General features: G+C 45.7%; 1 protein-coding gene across 2 annotated transcripts in view; it reads right to left on the reverse strand.

The window, feature by feature from the left end:
- GFPT1 (glutamine--fructose-6-phosphate transaminase 1) overlaps window positions 1-20,461 on the reverse strand; it is a 52,879-nt gene extending 32,418 nt beyond the window's left edge. For both annotated transcript variants that reach the window (XM_073325270.1, XM_073325269.1), the window contains exons 1-3: window positions 20,340-20,461; window positions 1,304-1,411; window positions 791-898 (exon numbers count right to left, since the gene is read on the reverse strand). In XM_073325270.1, the coding sequence (XP_073181371.1) occupies window positions 791-898; window positions 1,304-1,411; window positions 20,340-20,346 (223 nt within the window). In that variant the 5' untranslated portion in view covers window positions 20,347-20,461. The remainder of the gene's footprint in view (window positions 1-790; window positions 899-1,303; window positions 1,412-20,339) is intronic.
- Between the last annotated feature and the right edge of the window lie 4,219 nt (window positions 20,462-24,680).

A 24,680-nucleotide genomic window follows, 5' to 3' on the forward strand; every position in this document is an offset into this window, starting at 1 on the left:
TACATAATTCTACATTTGTAAGTTCAACTTTCATTATAGAGAGCTTGCACTTCAGTACTTGTATTAAGTGAACTGAAAAATGCTAATTCTTTTATTTTTACATTGCAAATATTTATACTAAAAATAAATATAAAGTGAGCACTGTACACTTCGTATCCTGTGTTGCAGCTGAAATCAATATATTTGAAAATGTGGAAAACATCCAAAAATATTTATATAAATAGTAGTCTATTATTTTTTAATCATATGATTAATCACAATTAATTTTTTTAATCGCTTGACAGCCCTAGTGTGAAGTTAAGCATGTGCTTAAGTACTTTGCTGGATTTGGGCCTTAAACTGTACTGATCTGAAAATTTCCACTTAATAGATACAACACAGACATTAATTCAAAATAATCAGTCAAATTTGTGAATTTCAGATTCTCTGATGAACAAACCCTTAAAGAATATTTAAACTCCCTTGCCCTAGAAAAAACCCTAAAATGTTCATCAATACTTTTTCAGTTACATCTTCCACTATTAAAGACATTTTTCTCCCACGTAAAACAGCACTGTACCATTGTGAGTATAGCGGCATGCCTACAGTTAGCTGATGGTTTTACTTGACAGATCAAAGACTTCCTTGTTCAGAAATTATGTCGCCCAAACAATACTAAGGACAGAATATACACGATACATAAGATCTCAATATACATAATATATTGATCCATATACATGAGATTACACTTAACGTGTAAAGAATCGCAGGATATTTTTGGAAAGGGGAAGAGGTAAAGTGTAATACATACTGTTAATCTCTTCATCCAGAGCCTTCACTTTCCCTTTCTTTTTGATCAGTTGGATTTTGCCGGCATTAGCCTCCCAGTCTTTGTCATTTCCTCCATCGATTCCCACACCTAACGGTTTCCCACAAAACACAACCAACAAATTGTGAAGCACAGAAACTTATGTTGCACCATCTGTGTTTCATATTCAAGAAAACTGAGGGACAAACTTCAGGAATAATGGTACAAAATCCCTTAGATTAAGACTAAATAACCCCTTGTTATATTAAAAGGCACACTCCAATTCCTGAATGAAAGGCGTTGAGAATATTTTTATGTAAATCTGCAATTACTGCTCAAAAAGTTTTACGTATTCTGGTGCAACAATGTAGAACTGTCTGTTTTAATTTCCTGAAAACGGGAAAGCGCAGCAGAAAGCAAAGACTTATTTGTGACCACCTGTCTAATAAGCATACCGGTAAAATGGCAATTTGCAGTATAAAACAAAAAGAATTGTTACTTTATCGAATGACCTACCTGCAGAATCATATCCTCTGTACTCCAATCTCTGAAGCCCTTTGATAAGGGTCTCCAGGATCTCCCGTCTTGTCCGGGGAACATGGTAGTTTAGGTAAGCAAAGATGCCTATAGAAAAGAAAGTTATATTTTAAGAGTGGTCCATTTAACTTGATGATAAATCACCAAATGACAGACTGTTGTGTTGGATTTCCATGGGCACAAAGGATAAGGTGCAAGATTTGCCATGCTGAAGTGAACCCTTGCCAATGTACATTACAATTCTCTTGCAGGAAAGTACCATTAAATTCTTATCCTTTCCACACCTATTCCAAGTTCTCTAAGGGCAGCGACAGTGTTGACTTGGGAAGCCAAGACTAAACCCTTAGCCCCACTATTTACATGGCACTAAAACCAACTGAACAAAGCAGTCAACCAGTAGAGAGAAGCTTGGTTGAGTTGGGGACTGAACTTTCACATGAACTATGGAACTCACTGCCCTAAGACAGTACCACCACGGCTGAGCTATTTCAGAACTTAAGTTCAGATTCAGGAAACTGTTTAAGCAAATGCTTAATTTAAGCACATACTTAAGCACTGTTCTGAATAGGATTTTTTTCCCTAAACTGGGACCCACATGCAGAACTTATTTATTCAACACAGCTTCCCCTCAATGGAGTTCTGCACACAGACAGATAGGCAACACACCCATTCACTCATACACGCTAAAATCCTTACAAATGAATCAAGTTATTTCCCCTTTAGGCTGGAAAGGAAGAAAGAGAAATTGTTACTTCTATTTTTAAACACGTGGCAGGCACTCACATACTATGGTGATGGAGGCCTACATAAGTACTTAGCTCTATAATGAAAATTTAATTATTTGGATCTTTTTCAGAAAGATTCCATTTGCTACTGCGATAAAGCAGCAACCCATGATGACATTTATTGGGATGAAGATCATTGGTTCTAGAAACTATTCCTTCACCTTGCCCCACCATTTTAACAAAGAAAAGACATCAGTAAGTATAAAAGTGCAACAAGTTTGAAAATTTAAAACATACACCTACACCCATACACAGTGTAAACTTCCAAAAGAGACTAGTGATTTTGAGTTCCCCACATGAGACACCTTAGAGGGTTTTTCAGAAAATGGATGCTCAATTATTGTCAAAAATTTGGTTATTTTTAAGATCACTCAAAGAAGGGCACTCCAAATTCACTTTAGAAAAAGTAGGCTATATTTTTAATCAATATGTCTCCATCTTCCTCATCCATACTCAGGTAAGTAGTCTTTACGCATGCAAGGAGACCTCAAAGACTATAGGTCTACTTATATACATAAGGACTAGTCACATAAGTAAGCATCTGCAAGATCATGCCCTTCAACAGCTTGTGTTACTGACATTATCCTAGATCATTCTAAACCCTCTAATCGTTTTCTTTTTTATACTGAGCAGTATAAGCAGAGAATTCTAGGTTTACAGATGTACCGAATCTCATGTTACAAAGCCTTGAAATGTTTACCAGGTACCTATTTCCCTGAGGCAGACAAGCAGATATGGGGGACTTGCATCAAGGTAGTACTGTACCCTAGACCTAGACCCCGATGCCCTTCCGCCAATCCTTTCTTCTTTGATATTGTCAAGGTTCCTCCCCCACTCTGAACTCTAGGGTACAGATGTGGGGACCTGCATGAAAAACCTCCTAAGCTTATCTTTACCAGCTTAGGTCAAAACTTCCCCAAGGTACAAAATATTCCACCCGTTGTCCTTGGACTGGCCGCTACCACCACCAAACTAATACTGGTTACTGGGGAAGAGCTGTTTGGATGTGTCCTTCCCCCCAAAATACTTCCCAAAACCTTGCACCCCACTTCCTGGACAAGGTTTGGTAAAAAGCCTCACCAATTTGCCTAGGTGACTACAGACCCAGACCCTTGGAACTTAAGAACAATGAACAATCCTCCCAACACTTGCACCCCCCCTTTCCTGGGAAATGTTGGATAAAAAGCCTCACCAATTTGCATAGGTGACCACAGACCCAAACCCTTGGATCTGAGAACAATGAAAAAGCATTCAGTTTCTTACAAGACGACTTTTAATAAAAACAGAAGTAAATAGAAATGAAGAAATCCCCCCTGTAAAATCAGGATGGTAGATATCTTACAGGGTAATTAGATTAAAAAACATAGAGAACCCCTCTAGTCAAAACCTTAAGTTACAAAAAAGATACACAGACAGAAATAGTTATTCTATTCAGCACAATTCTTTTCTCAGCCATTTAAAGAAATCATAATCTAACACATACCTAGCTAGATTACTTACTAAAAGTTCTAAGACTCCATTCCTGGTCTATCCCCGACAAAGACCAGCATATAGACAGACACAGACCCTTTGTTTCTCTCCCTCCTCCCAGCTTTTGAAAGTATCTTGTCTCCTCATTGGTCATTTTGGTCAGGTGCCAGCGAGGTTACCTTTAGCTTCTTAACCCTTTACAGGTGAGAGGAGCTTTCCCCTGGCCAGGAAGGATTTCAAAGGGGTTTACCCTTCCCTTTATATTTATGACAGATATAGAGCTCCGTTTGTGGGTGTTAGATGAGTTTGGAGCTTTCCATCCCCAAGCTGATGGCATGCAAGGGAAGCTTTGTCTTCTCATTTCCAGGGCCTCAGTTCCAAACTGAGGAGTGAAAATGACCAAAGAGAAGGGAGCTTCTCTCTTCTTCTTCTGCTGCGGCAAGTAAAGCACCTCTATTTCCTCCTCATCCCCTCTCGGTTGTGGAAAAACCTGGATGAAGAGAGGGTCCTCTTCTTTTTTACTCAATCCCTTCAAGCTACTCGGAAAGAAGCAGCAGCTTCCCGCTTGCACCCCTCTTCCCTGACCACTTGAATGCCTCTGTGGCTACTCGGATCTTGTCTACGCTTGAGGCCGCATGTTGGGTACATGTAGCTACATGCTGCAGTGAAAACCAGGCTGTGTCCATACTTATCACTGCGATGTGTAGCCACACAGTGATACTCTGGCAGGGGGAGGCAGCTCCCCGCTGCCAGAGCCTTTCACTATGGTGAGGAAAAGCTCAGTCAGCAGGGAGACAGCTGGAAGCTGCTGGAGCCTTTCACAGGGACAGGGAAAGGCTCTGGCAGTGGGACATTACACTGCTGAAAACCACGACGGGAGGCAGCGCTTGGGTGCAAACAGAGCTGCGTAGGGTACATACCCTAGGGTTCAGGTGTGCAGGGCACGCTACCCCCCTAAGCCATGCCTCACTGTCTACAGCGCTATTTATACCAGAGCTAGCTGGGCCTGCAGTGTCTGTACTCGACACATCACCCCACCTGTAGGGGTGCCTTCAGTGTTCAGAGCAGGAGAGTGCAATTTACAACAGTCCAGTCAGTTTCACGATTTTGCTCAGAACATTCTGAACAGGATTCTTGTAAATTCCACTCTGGGGCTGCCAGCTGGGATGGGGTGCGGCCCGGGAAGCTTCCTGTAGCCGCTGAGTGAGTAGGGATGGGCTTTCCACAAGCCTTGCAAGCCAACAGTATAGACATTGCAAGCAATCATATCTGCAGTTAGATAACTCTCTCTCCTGCAGTTCGAAACATTTCATTTTAAGGATCCCTTCCTGACCCTCTTCCAATCCCATCCCACCCATTTGGCTTAGAATTTTACTGTCTGCTAATTAAATATGTTTAGTTTCTTATATTTCCAGAACTGCATTCCTCAAGCACACAACCACGCCCCTCTCTGCAACTCAACAGACTGCAGAAAGTTGCCATCTCAAGACACTGAGGCTGAAGGATAGCACATTTCAACTACATTCGGGCCTCCTAAAAACCTTTAAATAATTTCCAGTCTTACGATCACCAGCGCTACTCAGATCACAGTTGCTTTGGCCTAGTCTACCCCTAACACTCAGGTCAACCTAGCTACACCGATCAGGGCTGACACAAATTTCATACCCTCAGCGCCACAGTCAGGTCGGGCTAACCCCTGGTGGAGAAGCAGCTAAGCTGGCAGAAGGATAAATCTTTCATCAGCCTACCTACCACCTTTCGGAGACACGGATTAACGGAAAAACCCCTTCCATTGATAAGGGAAGCATCCACACTACAGTGGCTCAGCTGCAGCGCCTTCACTGTGCGGCTGCAGTGTAAACATGGCCTTCCTTTGTTATTGCTAATCAGTACACTTGTAAGGCTGGACAACGACGCCTTACTTTAGTAAACTCCTAAAAAGCCGCATGTAATCCTAGGCCATTTCAGGCGGCTGCCGCTGAGAAAGCACTAGTGTACGGAGGCAGAGATGATCATTCCCCTGTATTCGACATTGGTGTCCAGTTCGGGGCCCCACTCTACAAGAAGCATGTGGAAAAATTGGAAAGAGTCCAGCGGAGGGCAACAAAAATGATTAGGGGGCTGGAGCACATGACTTATGAGAGAGGCTGAGAGAACTGGGATTGTTAAGTCTGCGGAAGAGAAAAATGAGGCGGGATTTGATAGCTGCTTTCAACTACCTGAAAGGGGGTTCCAAAGAGGATGGAGCTCGGCTGTTCTCAGTGGTGGCAGATGACAGAACAAGGAGCAATAGTCTCAAGTTACAGTGGGAGAGGTTTAGGTTGGATATTAGGAAAAACTTTTTCACTAAGAGGGTGGTGAAACACTGGAATGGGTTACCTCGGGAAGTAGTGGAATCTCCTTCCTTAGAGGTTTTTAAGGTCAGGCTTGACAAAGCCCTGGCTGGGATGATTTATTTAAGGATCGGTCCTGCTTCGAGCAGGGGGTTGGACTAGATGACCTCCTGAAGTCCCTTCCAACCCTGATATTCTATTATTCTGATATGAAATGCTTCTAATTCTCTTCCCAAGCTAGGGAGAGAGATTCTGAAGACCAAAGGGTGCAGAGGGGAAAAGAAATTTGCAGAACATAGAATGTGGAGATCAGATAATTCAAACTCTTTTGGCTTCCCAAATCTCCCCAGGTCAGAGAGACAGCCTAAATCAGTAGAAACTGAAAATTACTATATAATGACTGTTTAGTTTCCATTCATATGCAAAATGAGTTGGTGGTCTCATGGTCTCTGTCCAGTTTCTAGTGGACAGGTATCTACACCACAGAATCACAACTGCTACAGCACTCTTAACAAGATGCCAAGAACTGAATGAGCATCAAGACCAAACTATCCTCCCCCACTTAGAGATGGTTCATCTGGAATAGGCTTGAGACACATCGCTGCCTATTTTCTATTTGTTCTGTAGCTAAAAGGAAACTTTCATCTGTAAAGCTGTCAATCTGGCACTTGTCTTGAGCACTAAAAATGTACGAATGTTCTAAAAACACCAAACAGCTCACTCAGGAGGTCAGCAAAGAAGAAATTTGGATCCAAGGCTAAAAATGTCACAAGAGGCAGAGGAAAAGGTTGAGAAGGAAGATCGCTCTCGGCACCAGAAATGTAGAGTTCGCGAATCAGAACGGTCAGTGACAGAAAAGGCAGTCATTACAACGAATACAGAATAGGTCAAGAAATTGAAGACATGTTCCGAAAGGAAGAGGAGGAGACAAAGATTCAGTTCCGGTTGGCTTCAGCCTTTAGCTCTATCCCACTTGGGAGGATAATGGAGATCTTCATAGTAAACCAAAATTTCTAAAACTAAGCACGGCAGAGGAAAAGCAGGAGAAACGGGTTTCAAAACCCTTCTGAGAGAGGGGAAGGTGGAACGGTAATGCAATACAAATACAAAGGCAGCACAGACTGATTAATCACTTTAAAAATATGATATACCGGGTAAAAAATAAATTTCCTTACCTATGTTATGAGCAAAACTAGTGGTTAAAAAACTAAATATCTGAAAAATCCTCTCACCATCTATGCTGTTTGTCCATGCTGAGTGATGTATTAACAATAAAAAATAGACTTTTCAATTTCACTTTTGTTTGGAATAAGTTTCTAGTCTTTTACTTTCTGGTTTCCATGCACTAACACAGTGAACCTTTGGTTCACAGCACTGCAAGGGAAGACACCAATCGAAACGTAAAAAATATTTTCGTTTGAGATTTATTCTTGTAATATTTTTAAAAGGGGTTTCTAGCAAGATTTAGGTTCTGTGTCTTTTTTTGTTTTTAAACATAGTTCTGCATGGTGACTGATTAAAAAAGAATCAGAATGGAATTCTGTGTTTGTTGTTTCAACTGGTTTCTCTATCAGATTTGCTCCATTTGCAACGGAAAGGTTTTTCCCCCCCTAACCACCAGGTTCTGCAGATCAATTTATGCCCCCAGGTGTACTTGTGCAACCTCACTGTCTTCAGATCACAACTTCAGTTATACCTGTGCAAACCCAGGGAAAGGAATGCCATTACATTGGTATAACTAAAAACACACTTTGAAGACAATGAGGCCGTACAGCCATATCTGAAAGAATAATTTGACCTGCAGAACCTTTGTTTCTGGTGATAACGAGTGAGATGAAGACAAGCCATTTCTCTCTCTCTGAGCCCAGGGTCAAGTCTTGGGCCGGCAGCTGGGGAAAAGAACATCTTTTTACTTGTAAACTGAACAAAGAGATCATTTCAATCAGCACCAAAATGCTGCCACTTCTATTATACAACTCGAGCGCAGGTTATTAAGTACCAGAAGCATGCCACTTTCACAAAAGCAAAGCCCCAGTAGTGACTTTCCCACTCTCTGATGGTCAGTTTCCCCCACCCCCATTCAAGCAGATAAAAAGATAACAACTGTTTGGAGTGTTATGGGTGGAGCTGGTTGGAAAGGAGTGTATTCTTTTGTCAGAAAATGCTAATTTTGTTGAAATCTAAAGATTCCCCGGGGACATGTCAATTTCCAAGCAATTCCAAGGGAAACCAGACAGGTTCCACCCTACCTGCCTGGTTTCCTGCTGGTTCTACCCTGGAGCCAGGCTGGGGAGCCAAGAGCCTGGAAGCCTTGAAACTCTCAACTTTTGGGGCTCCCAGTGTCCCCTAGGGACTTGCCAAGCAAACTGCACTGATTTATATATTCCAATGGCTAGAGGGGACCATTGTGACCATGCAAGTTTAGGTCACAGGGCAGAGATCTCCCCCAAAATCATTCTTAGAGCATACATATCTTGTTTTAAAAAAATCCAATCTTCATTTAAAAATGGTCAATCATGGAGACTCCACCATGATCCTTGGTAAATTGTTCTAATTACTCTCAGTGTGAAAAACATACGCCTTATTTCCTGTCTGAAATGATCTAGCTTCAACTTCTAGCATTTGCATCTTGTTAGACCTTTCTCTGCTAGACATGCGCTTAGTACAGGTTTCTAGTACTCCAGTCCTGAGACAGAGAAATGCTTCTTTGTGGCACCCACCTAACTATACACTGCAACATCTGTGTCAGTGCACGCCGTAGCTGTTGGCATTATTAATGGCTAGGCTGTGTTGGCAAGGGTATCATACAAACAGACTTCTTTTGAGATCATTAGCTCACTCTGACAGGACAAACTATGGTGCAACAAGGAAACAAGAATGAAACATCACAAGGGAGTTAATCATTGCATTCAATTCAGAATGACAAATTATGTTGCCTGAAACCAACCTCTTTTCCTCCTCCTATTCATAATCAAAAAGAACACTGCCAAGAACACTGGGATTAAAAAATAAAATCATCCAACTTCACACCATTCCTTAAGGTAGCATCTTCCAGGTATTTTTCCAACAGATCCTTGCAGGCACATTAAAAATGCATCTACATGATTTCCTGAGATGATCACTAGCATTAATAAGTAGGTGACTCCAGCATCATAAAGCAATAAAAAACAATTAAGCCTGATTAACGTATGTATAATTTCTTCCTAGGCAATTACTATGATAGTACTGCAATTTTCAACCAAAAAAAAGTATTAGGAAAGGGACTAATTTCTGGCTAGGATTACTATCAAGGTAGATCTCGCAGTGCTCTAAAAAAACCACCTCTACGAGGGGCGCGGATCCAGCGCTGGGGCACTGGATGCTTTCTAGCTACACTGGTGCTTTATAGCACTGAAACTTGCTGCACTCGGGGGGGGGGGGGTCACATCCCTGAGCGAGGAAGTTGTAGCGCTGTAAATTGCCATTGTAAACAAGCCCTTCGAAATCTAGTCTCATAAACTGAATCCACATTTGTTCTGAAATAAAAGAAAAGCACTAATTTGACTGAGAGGACGTTGGAACAAATTATTTACTGCAGAGCCGTTACCAGAGAATTCAGTCTCCTACTACTGACCAGCAGTTAGAGCAAGGGACTTTTGAGTTCTATGCCTTGCTTAGCACTGCATGACCTTGAGCGAGTCACTTGATTTCTCTGTGATGGGTAAACTTAGTCTACAAAACGGCTGCTGTGAAGCTTAACGGGCTGAGATCCAACAGAAGCTTTATTTATTTCTAATAGCAGCAGCAACATGCTAAGCACTTGTACAAACACAAAATGAAATGTCCCTGCCTCAGACAGCTCACAATGTAAACCATTATTGCTACTGCAAGTAATCACAGTATTTAGGGACTGTCTACACAAGAAGTTATTCTGGAACAGGACTTAACTCACTTGGGTTAAGCTAAACAGAAACAAGGCACTCTTGTTCTACAATAAGAGCGTCAACACATGGAGTTATTCAGGAACAACTGTTCTTGAATGACTTCGTGTGTACATAAGCTCTAAGGCAGGGGTCTCAAACTTGCGGCCCATCTGCGGCCTGCAAACCTCCCCAGTATGGCCCGTGGGGCTCCAGCAGTTTTGAGGCCAGGTCTCTGCCTTGCTGCCCCTCCCCCTGCCCCCGCACTAGCGATTTATAATGGCCCGGGGCCCCGGCAGCACGGCGGAGCTGAGCAGCATCTGCCAGCCCCACGGCGTGGCAGGGCTGTGCCTCTGCGCGCTGCTCCTGCCCCGAGCGCCCCTGCAGCCAGTGGAAAGCTGTGGGGGCAGTGCCTGGGGGCAGCAGTGCACGGAGGCCCCCCCCCGGCCCACCCCACCTTGGAGCCCCACGTAAGCGCCACACCGCCCGACCCCCTCCCAGAGCCTGCGCCCCAAACCCTTTCCCACACACCCCTCCCGCCCCCAAACTCCCTCCCAGAGCCTGCACCCCCTCCCCGCACCCCCTCCTATGCCTACACTCCCTCCCAGAGCCTGCACCCCCACCCCTTTCCCATACTCACCCTCCTGCCCCCAAACTCCCTCCCAGAGCCTGCACCCCCTCCCCGCACCCCCTCCTACGCCTACACTCCCTCCCAGAGCCTGCGCCCCAAACCCTTTCCCACACACCCCTCCCGCCCCCAAACTCCCTCCCAGAGCCTGCACCCCCTCCCCGCACCCCCTCCTACGCCTACACTCCCTCCCAGAGCCTGCACCCCCACCCCTTTCCCATACTCACCCTCCTGCCCCCAAACTCCCTCCCAGAGCCTGCACCCCCTCCCCGCACCCCCTCCTACGCCTACACTCCCTCCCAGAGCCTGCACCCCCACCCCTTTCCCATACTCACCCTCCTGCCCCCAAACTCCCTCCCAGAGCCTGCACCCCTCCCCCCTGCACCAAGCACCCAAATTCCATCCCAGAGCCTGCACCCCAGACCCCATCTCCCACCCAAAGTCCCTCCCCGAGCCCAACCTCTCACCTCTTCTGCACCCAAACTGCCTCCCAGAGCCTGCACCCCAATCCCCTACCCCAGTCCTCCTCCCCGACCCAAACTCCCAGAGCCTTAGGTAGGTGGGGGAGCTGTGGAGGGGAGGGCAGTTCTGGGCAGCAGGAGTGACATTACTGGCCTGCTGGGAGGATTTGAGGACTGGCACTGACCCTAAGGTAAATTGAGTTTGAGACCCCTGCTCTTAGGCAATGTTAATTTACTGTGTATTTGTACCATGCTGTAAGGTTGCCTTATATTTTTAGAAAAAAGAACAGGAGTACCTGTGGCACCTTAGAGACGAACCAATTTATCTGAGCATAAGCTTTCCTGAGCTACAGCTCACTTCATCAGCTGTAGCTCACGAAAGCTTATGCTCAAATAAATTGGTTCGTCTCTAAGGTGCCACAAGTCCTCCTGTTCTTTTTGCGAATACAGACTAACACGGCTGCTACTCTGAAACCTGTTATATTTTTAGAGTAATTCCTACTATCCTACTAGTTCATCCATGCACTAACACTAAAGGACTCCTTTGTCCTAATGATAATGATTAAGGTCTTGATCTTGGAACGAGCTCTGTCTGTGCAGAATTTGTTGCAATAACAGGGCCTAAATTAGATCAAACACACACACACCTGGTTAAATAAAGGTTTCAGAGTAGCAGCTGTGTTAGTCTGTATTCGCAAAAAGAAAAGGAGGACTTGTGGCACCTTAGAGACTAACCAATTTATTTGAGCATAACCTTTCGTGAGCTACAGCTCACTAACTCACGAAAGCTTATGCTCAAATAAATTTGTTAGTCTCTAAGGTGTCACAAGTGCTCCTTTTCTGGTTAAATAAAAACACCTTACAAACTGGGAGAGGGGAGGGAAGCAAGGACTTCTCTACAAATGAAACTGATGGAGAAACCAAACGCCAAAACATGTTCTAATATTAACCACGAAACCTAGGCACCAAAAGAAAGTAGTACATAAGGTAGGTATAACTTAATCCTACCTCAGCACAGGGAGATGGACTTGATGGTTTCTTGACATCCCTTCCAGCCCTATATTTCTATGTTTCTTTAACCAATGCACAATTCTGTGAGATGCCAATCACCCCGAATTTCTATGTACTCCACCGGGAGTAGCGGGGGCTCAACATCCTGCAGGATTGGATCCCTGTCATTTACCTGCTGGTTTCAACTGGAAAACTCTGTGAACCACTGAGTGACGAGAAGATGCTAAGTCTGTGCAGCGATACTCAACTGATGGGCAGAAATGAGCAGATGATTGTTATTATGGCTGCAGCCTACAGATAGGATAGTTAGCTTACTTTTACATCATCGGCTTTTCAAAGTACCTAAGAAAGCGAGCAGGAAAAACATCCATTTTGTGGAGGAACAATACTTGTGCACCAGATGGCTTCTTTACTGCCCAAATACATGTAAGTGTCCTTATATATGAAAGACACGATTTTTCCAAATTAAAGGATATTATTGTTCCATCAAATCTAGCATCCTACCTCAAGTAGTTGCCATTAGCTGATGCCTCAGAGAAAAGCACCTAACTAGTTGTGCAATGGTGTTAATGGGATGAAAAAAAAACCCCTCCTTCCTGACGCTTGCAGCAATCATCAGATAGATTACATCCTGAATAACTACAAACAATATTAGACCTAAAATTATTCAGCCTTTAAAAAAAAAAGTCCCGCTATAGTATTTTACTGGTTTGATTATTTACAGACTATTAGGCCAGATCATTTTACAAAACCTGTTTTCAAACTATTTCTGAGGTCAGTCTGAACTGGTTAAGGGCATCCACACCACAGACTCACTTCATCCATCCGGATTACAGCCAGCAAACTGATTTGCCCTGTGAGTACTGCATTACAGAAGCCTTGTATAACCAAACCTTACCAGCCCAACCACCAAATCCACACATCTGCCCCTTGCCATGATGATTGTGATGAATAAAATATTATATTTGCCCTTAACAAAAACAAAAAAACGAACAAAAATAAATCTTACTTGCCCCAGGCAAGAAGGCAATAGCATTACAAAGGCTGGATCATTTGCTATGGGTGCAACCAAACAGGTTCAGATTTCCTGATAAAGTACTTGCCTTAAGTATGCATCCGATGAAGTGAGCTGTAGCTCAGGAAAGCTTATGCTCAAATAAATTGGTTAGTCTCTAAGGTGCCACAAGTACTCCTTTTTTTAGATAAGCTATTACCAGCAGGAGAGTGGGGTGGGAGGAGGTATTGTTTCATGGTCTCTGTGTATATAATGTCTTCTGCAGTTTCCACAGTATGCATCCGATGAAGTGAGCTGTAGCTCACGAAAGCTTATGCTCAAATAAATTGGTTAGTCTCTAAGGTGCCACAAGTATTCCTTTTCTTTTTGCGAATACAGACTAACATGGCTGTTACTCTGAAACCTATTTCCCCATGTTTATTCCCCCCCCACCCCCTTCCCTTCATCAGACATTCTTGTTAACTGCTGGAAATGGCCCATCTTGATTATCAATACAAAGAGAGCCCTTCCCCCCCCCCCACTCTCCTGCTGGTGATAGCTCACTTTACCTGATCACTCTCATTATAGTGTGTATGGTAACACCCATTGTTCCATGTTCTCTGTGTATATAAATCTCCCCACTGTATTTTCCATTGCATGCATCCGATGAAGTGAGCTGTAGCTCACGAAAGCTTATGCTCAAATAAATTGGTTAGTCTCTAAGGTGCCACAAGTCCTCCTTTTCTTTTTGCGAATACAAACTAACACGGCTGTTACTCTGATACTTGCCTTAAGGTATTTGAACTTTAAGTCATCCATGCATTCAGATTTCAGGACCACTATTGCCAAGAGAGCAGAGCTAATAGGGTGAATGTAAAGTTAACAGCAACTGTTATGATCTATTTAGGTTCTTATTTACATCCTCCTAATATAAGCATGCCTTCTAAACCATAGGTGGGCAAACTACAGCCTGCGGGACCCTCCTGCCTGGCCCCTAAGCCCCCGGCCCCTCCCCTGATTTTCCCCCTCTCCCAAAGCCTCAGCTCACTGTGCTCTGGGTGGCACGGCTGCGAGCTCTTGCCGGGCAATGCAGCTGCAGAGCCGCGGCCTGACCCGGTGCTCTGTGCTGCACGGTGGCGTGGCTGGCTCCAGCCGGGCGGTGCAGCTGCCTGTCCTGGTGCTCTGGACGGCGTGGCTGCAGCACCCTGAGCCACCGGTGCTCCAGGAAGCATGGTAAGGGGGCAGGAGGGGTTGGATAGCGGGGCAGGTGTGTGGATAGGGGTTGGGGCAGTCGGAGGGCAGGGAACAGGGGGGTTGAATGGGGGCAGGGTTCAAGGGGGGCAGTCAAGAAGGAGGGGGGGTTGGATGGGGCTTTGGGGGGCAGTCAGGGGCGGGAGGTCTGGGGGCGGTCAGGGAATGGGGGGGTTGGATGGGGCAGGTACTCAGGTGTGAGAAGCAGGGGGGGCCAGATAGGGGGAGGTGGCTTGGCCACACCTGGCTGTTTGGGGAGGCACAGCCTCCCCTAACCGGCCCTCCATACAATTTCGGAAACCTGATGTGGCCGTCAGGCCAAAGAGTTTGCCCGCCCCGTTCTAAACCATTTAGTGATTAAACTAGTTTAAGAAATCACAGGCGAGACACTAAAGTAGATAAATGTTCTCAGTTCTTTCAGGTTGTATTTTTAGCTAGCCACAATTTTTACAATAAATCAGGGGCCCTGTAGAACTTTACAGATATTGCTATGCTGAATAACATTACCCCTCCGAACTAGAGCTGGCTGCAACACAGGATGTCAGTTTTACTCAGGACCTACCCAAGTTCCCAGGGGCAGCACCTCCACAAAGACTATCCAAAGCCCTCAGTCTCCCAGGGCAGCTAGCTATTCAGACTAGTCAACTCGCAAGCAGGTAGCTTGGGGAGAAAGCTGGCTCAAGAGTCTGGAAACACTGGGGTTCCTGTCCCAGAGCTGTTACAGATCCACAGACACTGGAAACCTGCCCCAGAACCTTCAGGCTCCCAGCTCTGTGTCAGTAAGCTTGAAAGCTCGGAGCCCTCTCCCTCCCCGCAAAGATTTCCAGCCTGCAGGACTGGAGGCTAGACACAAAGAGCCCTGGCTAGAGCCAGGGTTCCCAGTGCTTCCAAATTTCTTGCTAACAAGCTGGGAATCCTAAAGTCCTGAGAGCCCCACCTCAAGCTGGGTCTCCCAGGGCTTCCCAGGCACCAGAAATTTCAGATTCAATGACATTTCCAACCAGCTCTACTCAGAGCAGGAACAGAACTCAGGCCCTCCTGCTCCAAAAGCAAAGGCCCCTGTCACTTGACCAACAGGAGAAGCCGACGGCTGTTGTTAGTACAGGACCAAGAACATGCAACTAAATAGTTTAGATTCCATCCAACAGAGGAGAGTTGTCCACAAAAGCACACCAATTCAACATACAGTGGTTTCAAGTAATTTAGCACCCCACTCTCTCCACACACACACAACCTTCATTTTCTACCTTTTTGCATTCCCTGCAGCCAAAGGGTCCCTCACCTTTAATTCTGGCTATGATGATAATCTCTAATTTAACTGTTTCTTTTGGAATTCAACAAAGCTTTCTCAAAGCTAGCTTGCCTCCGATCTTTGCTTCAATGTTTGCAGCGAGGGAGGGAGAAGATCCTACTCTGCTTATATTTTTACATTACATCATAACCCAAACACAACTACGCTAATGCTTCTTTTGTACTCTGTTTTCGATTCTTCGGACAGGAAATCTCTCTGCTTCACCAGGAACGAGATGCGAACACACTGGTACTGCCAAAGCTCTGACACCTTTCATATTACTGAACAAGACATTCCAGCATCCAGGAACAGTTTTGCTTGTATTGAAACAGGGGGGAAATATTTGTGCAGGTATCCAGATCCAAAGGGCACACACTAAACACTGACCCAAAGAATTTTCAGGGTCACCACAATTTTAAAAAATAAATAGCAGAATACTGCACATCTCAAAGGCTGGATTTCCCAGGGGAGAGACTCCCACTGCACCAAAACTAGCAGCATACTTGCAGCAAGCCATTTATAGTAATAATTGTCTATTCTATTCTTAGCATTGTCCCACTTTCCACTTTGAGACAAAATTAGCATAATGTAAGATGGAACACACATTACTGACTACAGCCCTTCATACCCCTCACACTCCCCCTCTAAGCTACATAGCAACCTTTGTGATAACACTTCATGAAAAATTCAAAATCCTCTATTCCCAAGCAGGATGAAGAAATTGTGAAGGCGTGCAAAGCAGATATAAAATATATAAAAGCTAATTTAGTTCAATAACAGGATTTAATTTAAAAATAAAGATGTAGAAAAACTAAAAGGTGGAAACCAAAAAGCAAAAAATACAGCATCAATCTCCAGAGAGACGCAACTCTGAAACTAATGTGACGAAAGAAAAATTGGAACAGGGGGACTTTTTTCTACTCCTGTGTCCAAACTATGGGGGCCAGGGCAAGAAAGATGTTCCCAAATATCATCTCATCGATAAGGGAAATCTGATTATAGATGGGATTTTGAAAAGTGTCTAAGTGCCTTAAGAGCACAAGCCCCATTGACTTATTATTCATATTACCATAGCAAGAGCCCTGCACGGATACAAATTTATATCAGTGGATGTGGATATCCACGGATAACAGCAGCGAAAGGAGCAGAATATGGGGCTGTCGCTCCCAGGAGCCAGTGCCCCACGCCGGCAACTCCTCTGGCAAGGCTGTACCGACCCCAGCCCTTCCACGCAGCTGTCCGAGTTTCCTGTCTGGAGTCGGTCCAGGGCTGGATGCTGGCTCCTGGAAGCAGCAGCCCCACGTTCTGCTCCTTTAGCCACTGCGGTTCCCGGGAGAGCCCTGCAGTTCCGTGGACATAAATTTGTATCTGCACTGGGCTGTAACCATAGCACCTAGAAGCCATAGGTATAGACCGAGACCATATTGTACTAGGCACTATAGGAACATAGATCAAAAAGACAATCCATGCCCCCAAGGAACTTACAATCAAAGTATAAGACAAGAGATTGATACAGACGGATGGGGGAACAAAAGTAAACAATGAGACAACACCGATCATCATAGAGGGCAGTAATATCAGCACACCAGCTTCCTAACTGTTCTCCGATGTTTTGTAGACATCATGGCCAAGGAGAGTTTCGAGGAGGCATTTCAAAGTGGATAATGAGCTAGCTTTGCAGATGTTTACGGAAAGCGCATCACAAGCCTACAGGACAGCATGGGAGAAAGCTTGAAGGTCTTTGTTTTCAAATGTAACAAATGGGCAGTGGAGGCTGGCATTCAGGGCCAACTGGAGATGAGTTTCGACAGCTCCATAGCAAATGAGGGTGGGGGTGCAGGGAATGACTTGTACTCTAAGAGTATGTCTCTACTGCACTCTAAGCCCAGGCTCTGACTCAAGCCCTGTTCTGTCCACACACAAATCAGTCTGACTCGGGTCAGGACACAATCAGAACCAGGGTCCTAGGATCCTTCTAGGTGAGTGGGTCAGAGCCCGAGTCATCCAAAGCCTGTCGTTTTGCCGTGTGGACGCAACCCAAGACACAGACCCTAATCAGAAGATCTGCTGCAGCGTGGACATGTTAGCATGGCTGAGAGACGCAGGTCCAGCAACTGTAAACTCAGGTTTACAATGCGGTGTAAACACTCAAGCGTGGACTCGGAAGCACTGAGTCCATAAGCCCAGTCCCACAGACCTGGATTTACAATGTAGGGTAGAAACACCCTGAATCTTGTCTACACGCCAGAGCTGAACAGAAACTAGTTTAGCTGAGCTGGTGCAAACCGGTGTGGCAAACCTATTCTAGAGAATCCACCCATGGGTTTGCACCAGTTTAAAAAAATCACACTTTTAGCTAAAACCTGTGCAACTGTGTGTTTGGACCAGGCCTTAGGTGCTTTTGAAAACCCTTGTTCCACTAAAAGAAAAGGAGTACTTGTGGCACCTCAAAGACTAACCAATTTATTTGAGCATAAGCTTTCGTGAGCCACAGCTCACTTCATCGGATGCATTCAGTTCCACTGACTTTCACAGCGCTTCTAGCTTTTGAAAATCCCACCCTACAGCCCCAGACAAGACAGAGGACAAAAGTAGCATCACCCTTCGTGCAACCTGCCGCTGAGTCAGATATCGACAAAACCAACAAATGGCCATAGGATGTAGTCCTCTTGTGCACGGGCTTGTTGTTCCGCAACTACTGCTTAGATACTTAAGGTCTCAGCCTTTTCATACTTTGGGAAAGCACTGTTGGCATGAAATGCTATACAAAGTCATTTAAAGTTAGAGATGGTAAAATAATTTCTGATCTGGGAGGAAACTACTGTACATGTATTTACGGTCATCTCTAAAATAATGGACACGTCTCCCAATCTTGAAATAAGTGAGGAACATTTAGTCAATGCATCATTCATCAACTTCATTTTTATACTGAAATTAGCCACACACAGTCCAACTAGGAAATGTACACAGTCCAGTGATTATTTTAATTGTGAGGGTAAAAATTTGCCGGTATGATCTGCCTATTAGTTCTATTTCCCTTCAACAGACTTGTAAGGAACCTCTTTCCAGCAAGGATTAACTGGAAATTTCCTATACCTCTCAGACACAAAGAACTGCCAAAGGGCCACGACCCCTTCCCCACTCCAAGGAGAACTGGGATGCATGAGTGATAAGTTAAACACACACAATCTACAAAAAGAAAAGGAGGACTTGTGGCACCTTTGAGACTAACAAATTTATTTGAGCATAAGCTTTCGTGAACTACAGCTCACCTCATCGGATGCATCCGATGAAGTGAGCTGTAGCTCACGAAAGCTTATAGTCAAATGAATTTGTTAGTCTCTAAGGTGCCAAAAGTCCTCCTTTTCTTTTTGCGGATACAGACTAACAGGACTGCTACTCTGAAACACACAATCTAGTTGCCAACCCTGACTCCTCCCACTACCCCATGCTTTACCACAAAGAAGCATGTAAAGGAAACATATACCCTGAAGCAGGAGACTTGCACACAAACATTAAAGGGCCAGATTTTAAAAAGTTAGTGTGTGTGCGCGCACGTAACATATTCATTTAAAGATCATGTATATCTGCCCTGCCCCTAAGGGCCCCCAAATATCATTATCCACCAACTTCCTAACAAGTCTCACATTCTTGGCCACATGCAGGTTCATCTTATATTAATCATTTCTGGGCTCCCCCCCGTATTTACTCCTTAAACTCTCTATATCGTCCTTTATCCTCCTTATCACTAACTCCTGCCCACAATACTTTCTCCATATCATTCATCCCCTGCTCTCCATGCTTCCCCCTCTCCTACTCGCTTCCCCAGATCCCCACCCCACACTCCTCCGTCCCTACTCATTTCCCCCTAAATCCCCACCTTTGCTCTCCCTGAATTTGCCTTCGATCCCCCATGTCCCCCGAGTTCCCCCACACCCTGCACCCCAGCTCCCCATACATCCCCCACCCACTGCTCCCCGAAGTATCTGCCATGTCCACCACATTCCCCACCCCTTACCCCCACACCCCCCGTATAGCCCCCACATTCCCCCGTATATCCCCACCCCCATATATATCCCCCTGTATACCCCCACCCCTTACCCCCGGTGTAGCCCCCACGTCCCCCCGTATACTCCCACCCCTTGCCCCCCACGCCCCCCTGGTATAGCCCCCGCGTCCCCCCGTATGTTCCCCTGCGCCCCCCTAGTATAGCCCCTACGTCCCCCCGTATGCCCCCCACGTCCCCCTGGTATAGCCCCCGCGTCCCCCTGTATGTTCCCCTGCGCCCCCCTAGTATAGCCCCTACGTCCCCCCGTATGCCCCCCACGTCCCCCTGGTATAGCCCCCGTGTCCCCCTGTATGTTCCCCTGCGCCCCCCTAGTATAGCCCCTACGTCCCCCCGTATGCCCCCCACGTCCCCCTGGTATAGCCCCCGTGTCCCCCCGTATGTTCCCCTGCGCCCCCCTAGTATAGCCCCTACGTCCCCCCGTATGCCCCCCACGTCCCCCTGGTATAGCCCCCGCGTCCCCCCATATGCCCCCACCCCTTGCCCCCCACGTCCCCCTGGTATAGCCCCCACCCCCATATATATCCCCCTGTATACCCCCACCCCTTACCCCCTGGTGTAGCCCCCACGTCCCCCCGTATACCCCCACCCCTTGCCCCCCACGTCCCCCCGGTATAGCCCCCGCGTCCCCCCCCATACCCCCACCCCCATATATATCCCCCTGTATACCCCCACCCCTTACCCCCCGGTATAGCCCCCGCGTCCCCCCGTATGCCCCCACCCCTTGCTCCCCACGTCCCCCTGGTGTAGCCCCCGCGTCCCCCCGTATATTCCCCTCACACACCCCGTGTCCCCCCGCCGCCCGCTCCCCCGGCGGGGTCCCTACCGCACATGGTGCCTACGGGACGGGACGGGACGGGACGGCTCGGCTCAGCTCGGCTCGGCTCTGCGGGCCGGCGGGGGCCGCTCTTCCTGCGGGGCCGCGGCCGGGGGCGGAGCAGGCCGGGGCCGGGGGCGCAGGCTCCCCGCGCTCCCTGCCATTGGGCCCGGCCCGCGCCGCGCCCCGCCCCGCCGGCCGGCCCCGCCCGAAGCTCCGCCGTGGCGCCTGGGACGTGGCAGGCCGGGGCCGGATCCGGATTCGGATCCGGATCCGCCGGCGGGGGGGAGGAGAGAGGGAGAAGGGAAGCAGAGGAGGGAGGGGTTAGGGAAGGAGGGAAGGGAAATGGGGGTGGGGTGGACAAGGGGAAAAGAGGAAAGGGGGGGCATCAGCAGAAAGTAGGACCAGCCCCCCAACCCCAACAAACATGACCCCAGCCGCTGGCTCCCCCCTGTGAGATGAGTTTGTGGGGTTTCAGGACACTTCCTGCCTCACTGGAAAGGCCGCACTTGGCCCTGACCGTGCACCAGCCTGGAGACTAGGGTGACCATTTTATAGGGACAGGCCCCCTCATGGGGGCTTTTTCTTATAGAGGGTCCTATGACACCCCCCAACACAACCCGTGTCCTGATTTTTCACACTTGCTCTCTGGTCAGCCTACTGGAGACCAAACTCCCTCGTGCATCTGAAGAAGTGGGGTTTTTTTTACCCACAAAAGCTTATGCCCAAATAATGTGTCACTGACCTCCTCCTTGTTTTTGTGGATACAGACTAATAGGGCTACCTCTCTGCTACGAACTCCCCTCTGCACTTTCCGGCAAGGCTCGGAGGGCCGCATGGGAGAAGTCTGCTCCTAGACTCTACTAGAGCGGCATGTCCTCACCTAAGAAAAGCTGTATTTTTAACCAGGCCTTGGGGGCACCTGTGACTCGGTGGGCACGCTAACCTATACCCAAGCATGCCCTCCATGGCAAGGGAACAGCATCAGTATCCCCCACAAAAGCCAAAAACTATTCAGGTTTCAGAGTAGCAGCCGTGTTAGCCTGTATCCGCAAAAAGAACAGGAGTACTTGTGGCACCTGAGAGATTGAAAAATGTATTAGAGCATAAGCTTTCGTGGGTTACAGCCCACTTCATCAGATGCATAGAATGGAACATATAGTAAGAAGATAGATATATATATATACAGACAAGGTGGAAGTTGCCATACAAATTGTAAGAGGCTAATTAATTAACTTTTGTCATGATAGTCAAGATTGCCCATTTAGACAGTTGACAAGAAGGTGTGAGGATACTTAACATGGGGAAATATATTCAATATGTGTAATGACCCAGCCACTCCCAGTCTCTGTTCAAACCCAAGTTAATGGTATCTAGAACTATTCAGTTACAGCCAACATCCAGGTAATGGGGGCAGAGAGTGTGGAGGAAGTAACGGGCTATTAATTGGGCCTCATCCAATTTCTGGGTCTGAATCATGAAACCTAAAAAATGAGTTTAATAATAAGGTGGTGTCTAAAGGATTATTATTTAACCACAAGGTGGGTGAGGGAATACCTTTTATTGGACCAATTTCTGTGGGTGAAAGAGACAAGCTTCCAAGCTACACAGAGCTTTTTTTCAGGTCAGCTGAAGAAAAGCTTTGTGTAGCTTGCCAAGCAAAGCACGGTACAAATACCAAAGAAGATACAGTCCCTGCCCGTAAGAAATTATAGTCTAAAAACCTTGGATTGACAACACTTCAGACATATTACACACCACATGATCAAGGATAGGAAGGACCAAGACCAGGACATTTGGGCGGGGATGTTCGTCAGATTATTATTAAAGTCCAGGACTGATCAAAGCTTTTGCTTTATTATAGAACACAGCTAAGGGCCATGCTATACTATAAACTAAAATCACATAAGTAACTATGTTAGGGGACAACAGAGTTTTGGAAGGTAGGTAGGGATCTTGTTACAACGTGAAAAGTCTGCTACTGTGGCCATCATGGGCCTCCTATTGAGCAACATTTGAAAGTAGTAAAATACATTCTGGGGTACGCATAAAAGAAATAAGAGCAATCAGTTCATCCTAAATGAAACTGCTGAATGTTTAGAAGAGACAGAAGTAATAACATGTTGAAGACGTTAACTAACTCCCCCCTCATAGACTACCTGGCCCTGCCCATCCTCAATGAAGGACTTGATACTCTTGAGTAAAAAACAACAAAGTCATGTGACTGCTCGGAAGTCACAGTCAGATTTCTTGTGCACTCAGGCACAACCCTAGCAACCAATCACACTTTGCACATTGTAAATCCCTGGGGATTGGAGTTTAGAACTCAGGTTTGGTAATTAGCTGTAACACCAACTGCCCGATTTACCACCTTTACTTGGGTGGAACTTTGACTAGACAGCAGGGAATGAGAGAAGTCCGAACACACTGAGTGGCAGGTGAGTATGGTAGGAGGACTCCTATGACAGTAAGAGAAGAGTATGTGTTTTTTTAAGTCAGTGATGGTGTTAATAGTGATGCTTCATCAAAGCATTAATTAAGCCTCGACATTTATTATTTGTATTACTCCATTTTATAGACAGTTAAACTAAGGTACTGAAAAATTATGCAATTTGCTTGAATTCACAGTGACTGGAACTCCTAACTGTCAGTCCCGCCTGTTCTAACCCCTAGATAACACTGTAAAATAATGATAAAGTTGAAAATAAGACGTATATTGCTGGCAGAAGAGCTCCAGTCTAGTGACAAAATATTAAACATCTAAAAGAATAAACAATATGCATCTAAAAATTAAAGTCTCTATCAAATACTATGCAAAAGAACTATTTAAAGAGCAGTAAATGGAGACCCTACACTGCAAAAAGCTGAAGAAGCCATTCTTGAAAATGACAGGCAACGTGTCCCTATGTGTAAATTCTGAAAAAGCAAGCTTTTGGCAAGTACAAAAGCAAATGAAATTTCCTACAATTTAAAAAATCTCAGTGACAACAGTTTTATTGAAAAAAAAATAAACAACCCCATGCTGATTTTGAAAACCAGTCTTGCAACTCTAAGTTGAAATTGACTTGAAAAATACAAAAGTAAACACCCAGGATACATAGCAAGTAAATTGCATACTCATTCATCAAGTACGGTGAAACTAGTAACCTAAATAAATTACACATTTTTACAACATGATTTTTCAGTATTTATTTAAAATCAAGCTGTTTAGTCCCCCCCGCCCCTTCTAAAGGTGGAGTGTTGACCTTAAATTTTTATTTTATTCATTTTTTTCTGTGACTCCATGTGATCCTACCTTAACAGATTCTAATTAAGGGACAATAGAAATGGTGCGCCCTTTGACAGGCAATAATCGAGATTCTGAGTGAGCAGATTACACGACTGAGTAGTTCCTGACAATAAAAGAACCGGTTTCTGGAGGGGGGAGTGAGGGGGCGCGAGAGGAATCTACCAATATATCATCATAGCACAACTGAGAACGAATAGAAATAAACTCTCCTTCCATCCCCTCATAACTCATTGACATTGTAGGATCTATTTGGCCAATGAAACATGAATGATTTATGAGGAGAGGCTGAGTGAACTTAGATTATTTAGTCTGCAGAAGAGAAGAATGAGGGGGGATTTGATATCTGCTTTCAACTACCTGAAAGGGGGTTCCCAAAGAGGATGGATCTAGGCTATTCTCAATAGTAGCAGATGACAGAACAAGGAGTAATGGTCTCAAGTTGAAGTGGGGGAGGTTTAGGTTGGATATTAGGAACAACTTTTTCACTAGGAGGGTGGTGAAGCACTGGAATGGGTTACCTAGGGAGGTGGTGGAATCTCCTTCCTTTGAGGTTTTTAAGGTCAGGCTTGGCAAAGCCCTGGCTGGGATGATTTTGTTGGGGATTGGTCCTGCTTTGAGCAGGGGGTTGGACTAGATGACCTCCTGAGGTCCCTTCCAACCCTGATGTTCTATGATTCTAATGTCATCCCCATTAACCTCAAAGCACCACCATCCACATTTTCGCAGCCAATGTGTGAAACAGACTCAATCCATCCACTACTTTCTTTCACAGTTGTGCTTTTTTTTTTTTTTTTTTGCTGTTCCATGCTGACTTAGGCTGCAAGACCACCCCAGCATTTTGCAGTTCCCCATGCTGAAACTCACTGCTGAATTTAATATGAGCCAGTGGCAACAATGAAGCAGATGACAGAACGAGGAGAACAAGGAGTAATGGTCTCAAGTTGCAGTGGGGGAGGTTTAGATTGGATATTAGGAAAAACTTTTTCACTAAGAGGGTGGTGAAACACTGGAATGCGTTACCTAGGGAGGTGGTAGAATCTCCTTCCTTAGAGGTTTTTAAG

This window comes from Lepidochelys kempii, chromosome 26, assembly GCF_965140265.1.
Source record: "Lepidochelys kempii isolate rLepKem1 chromosome 26, rLepKem1.hap2, whole genome shotgun sequence".
Classification (NCBI taxonomy): domain Eukaryota; kingdom Metazoa; phylum Chordata; order Testudines; family Cheloniidae; genus Lepidochelys; species Lepidochelys kempii.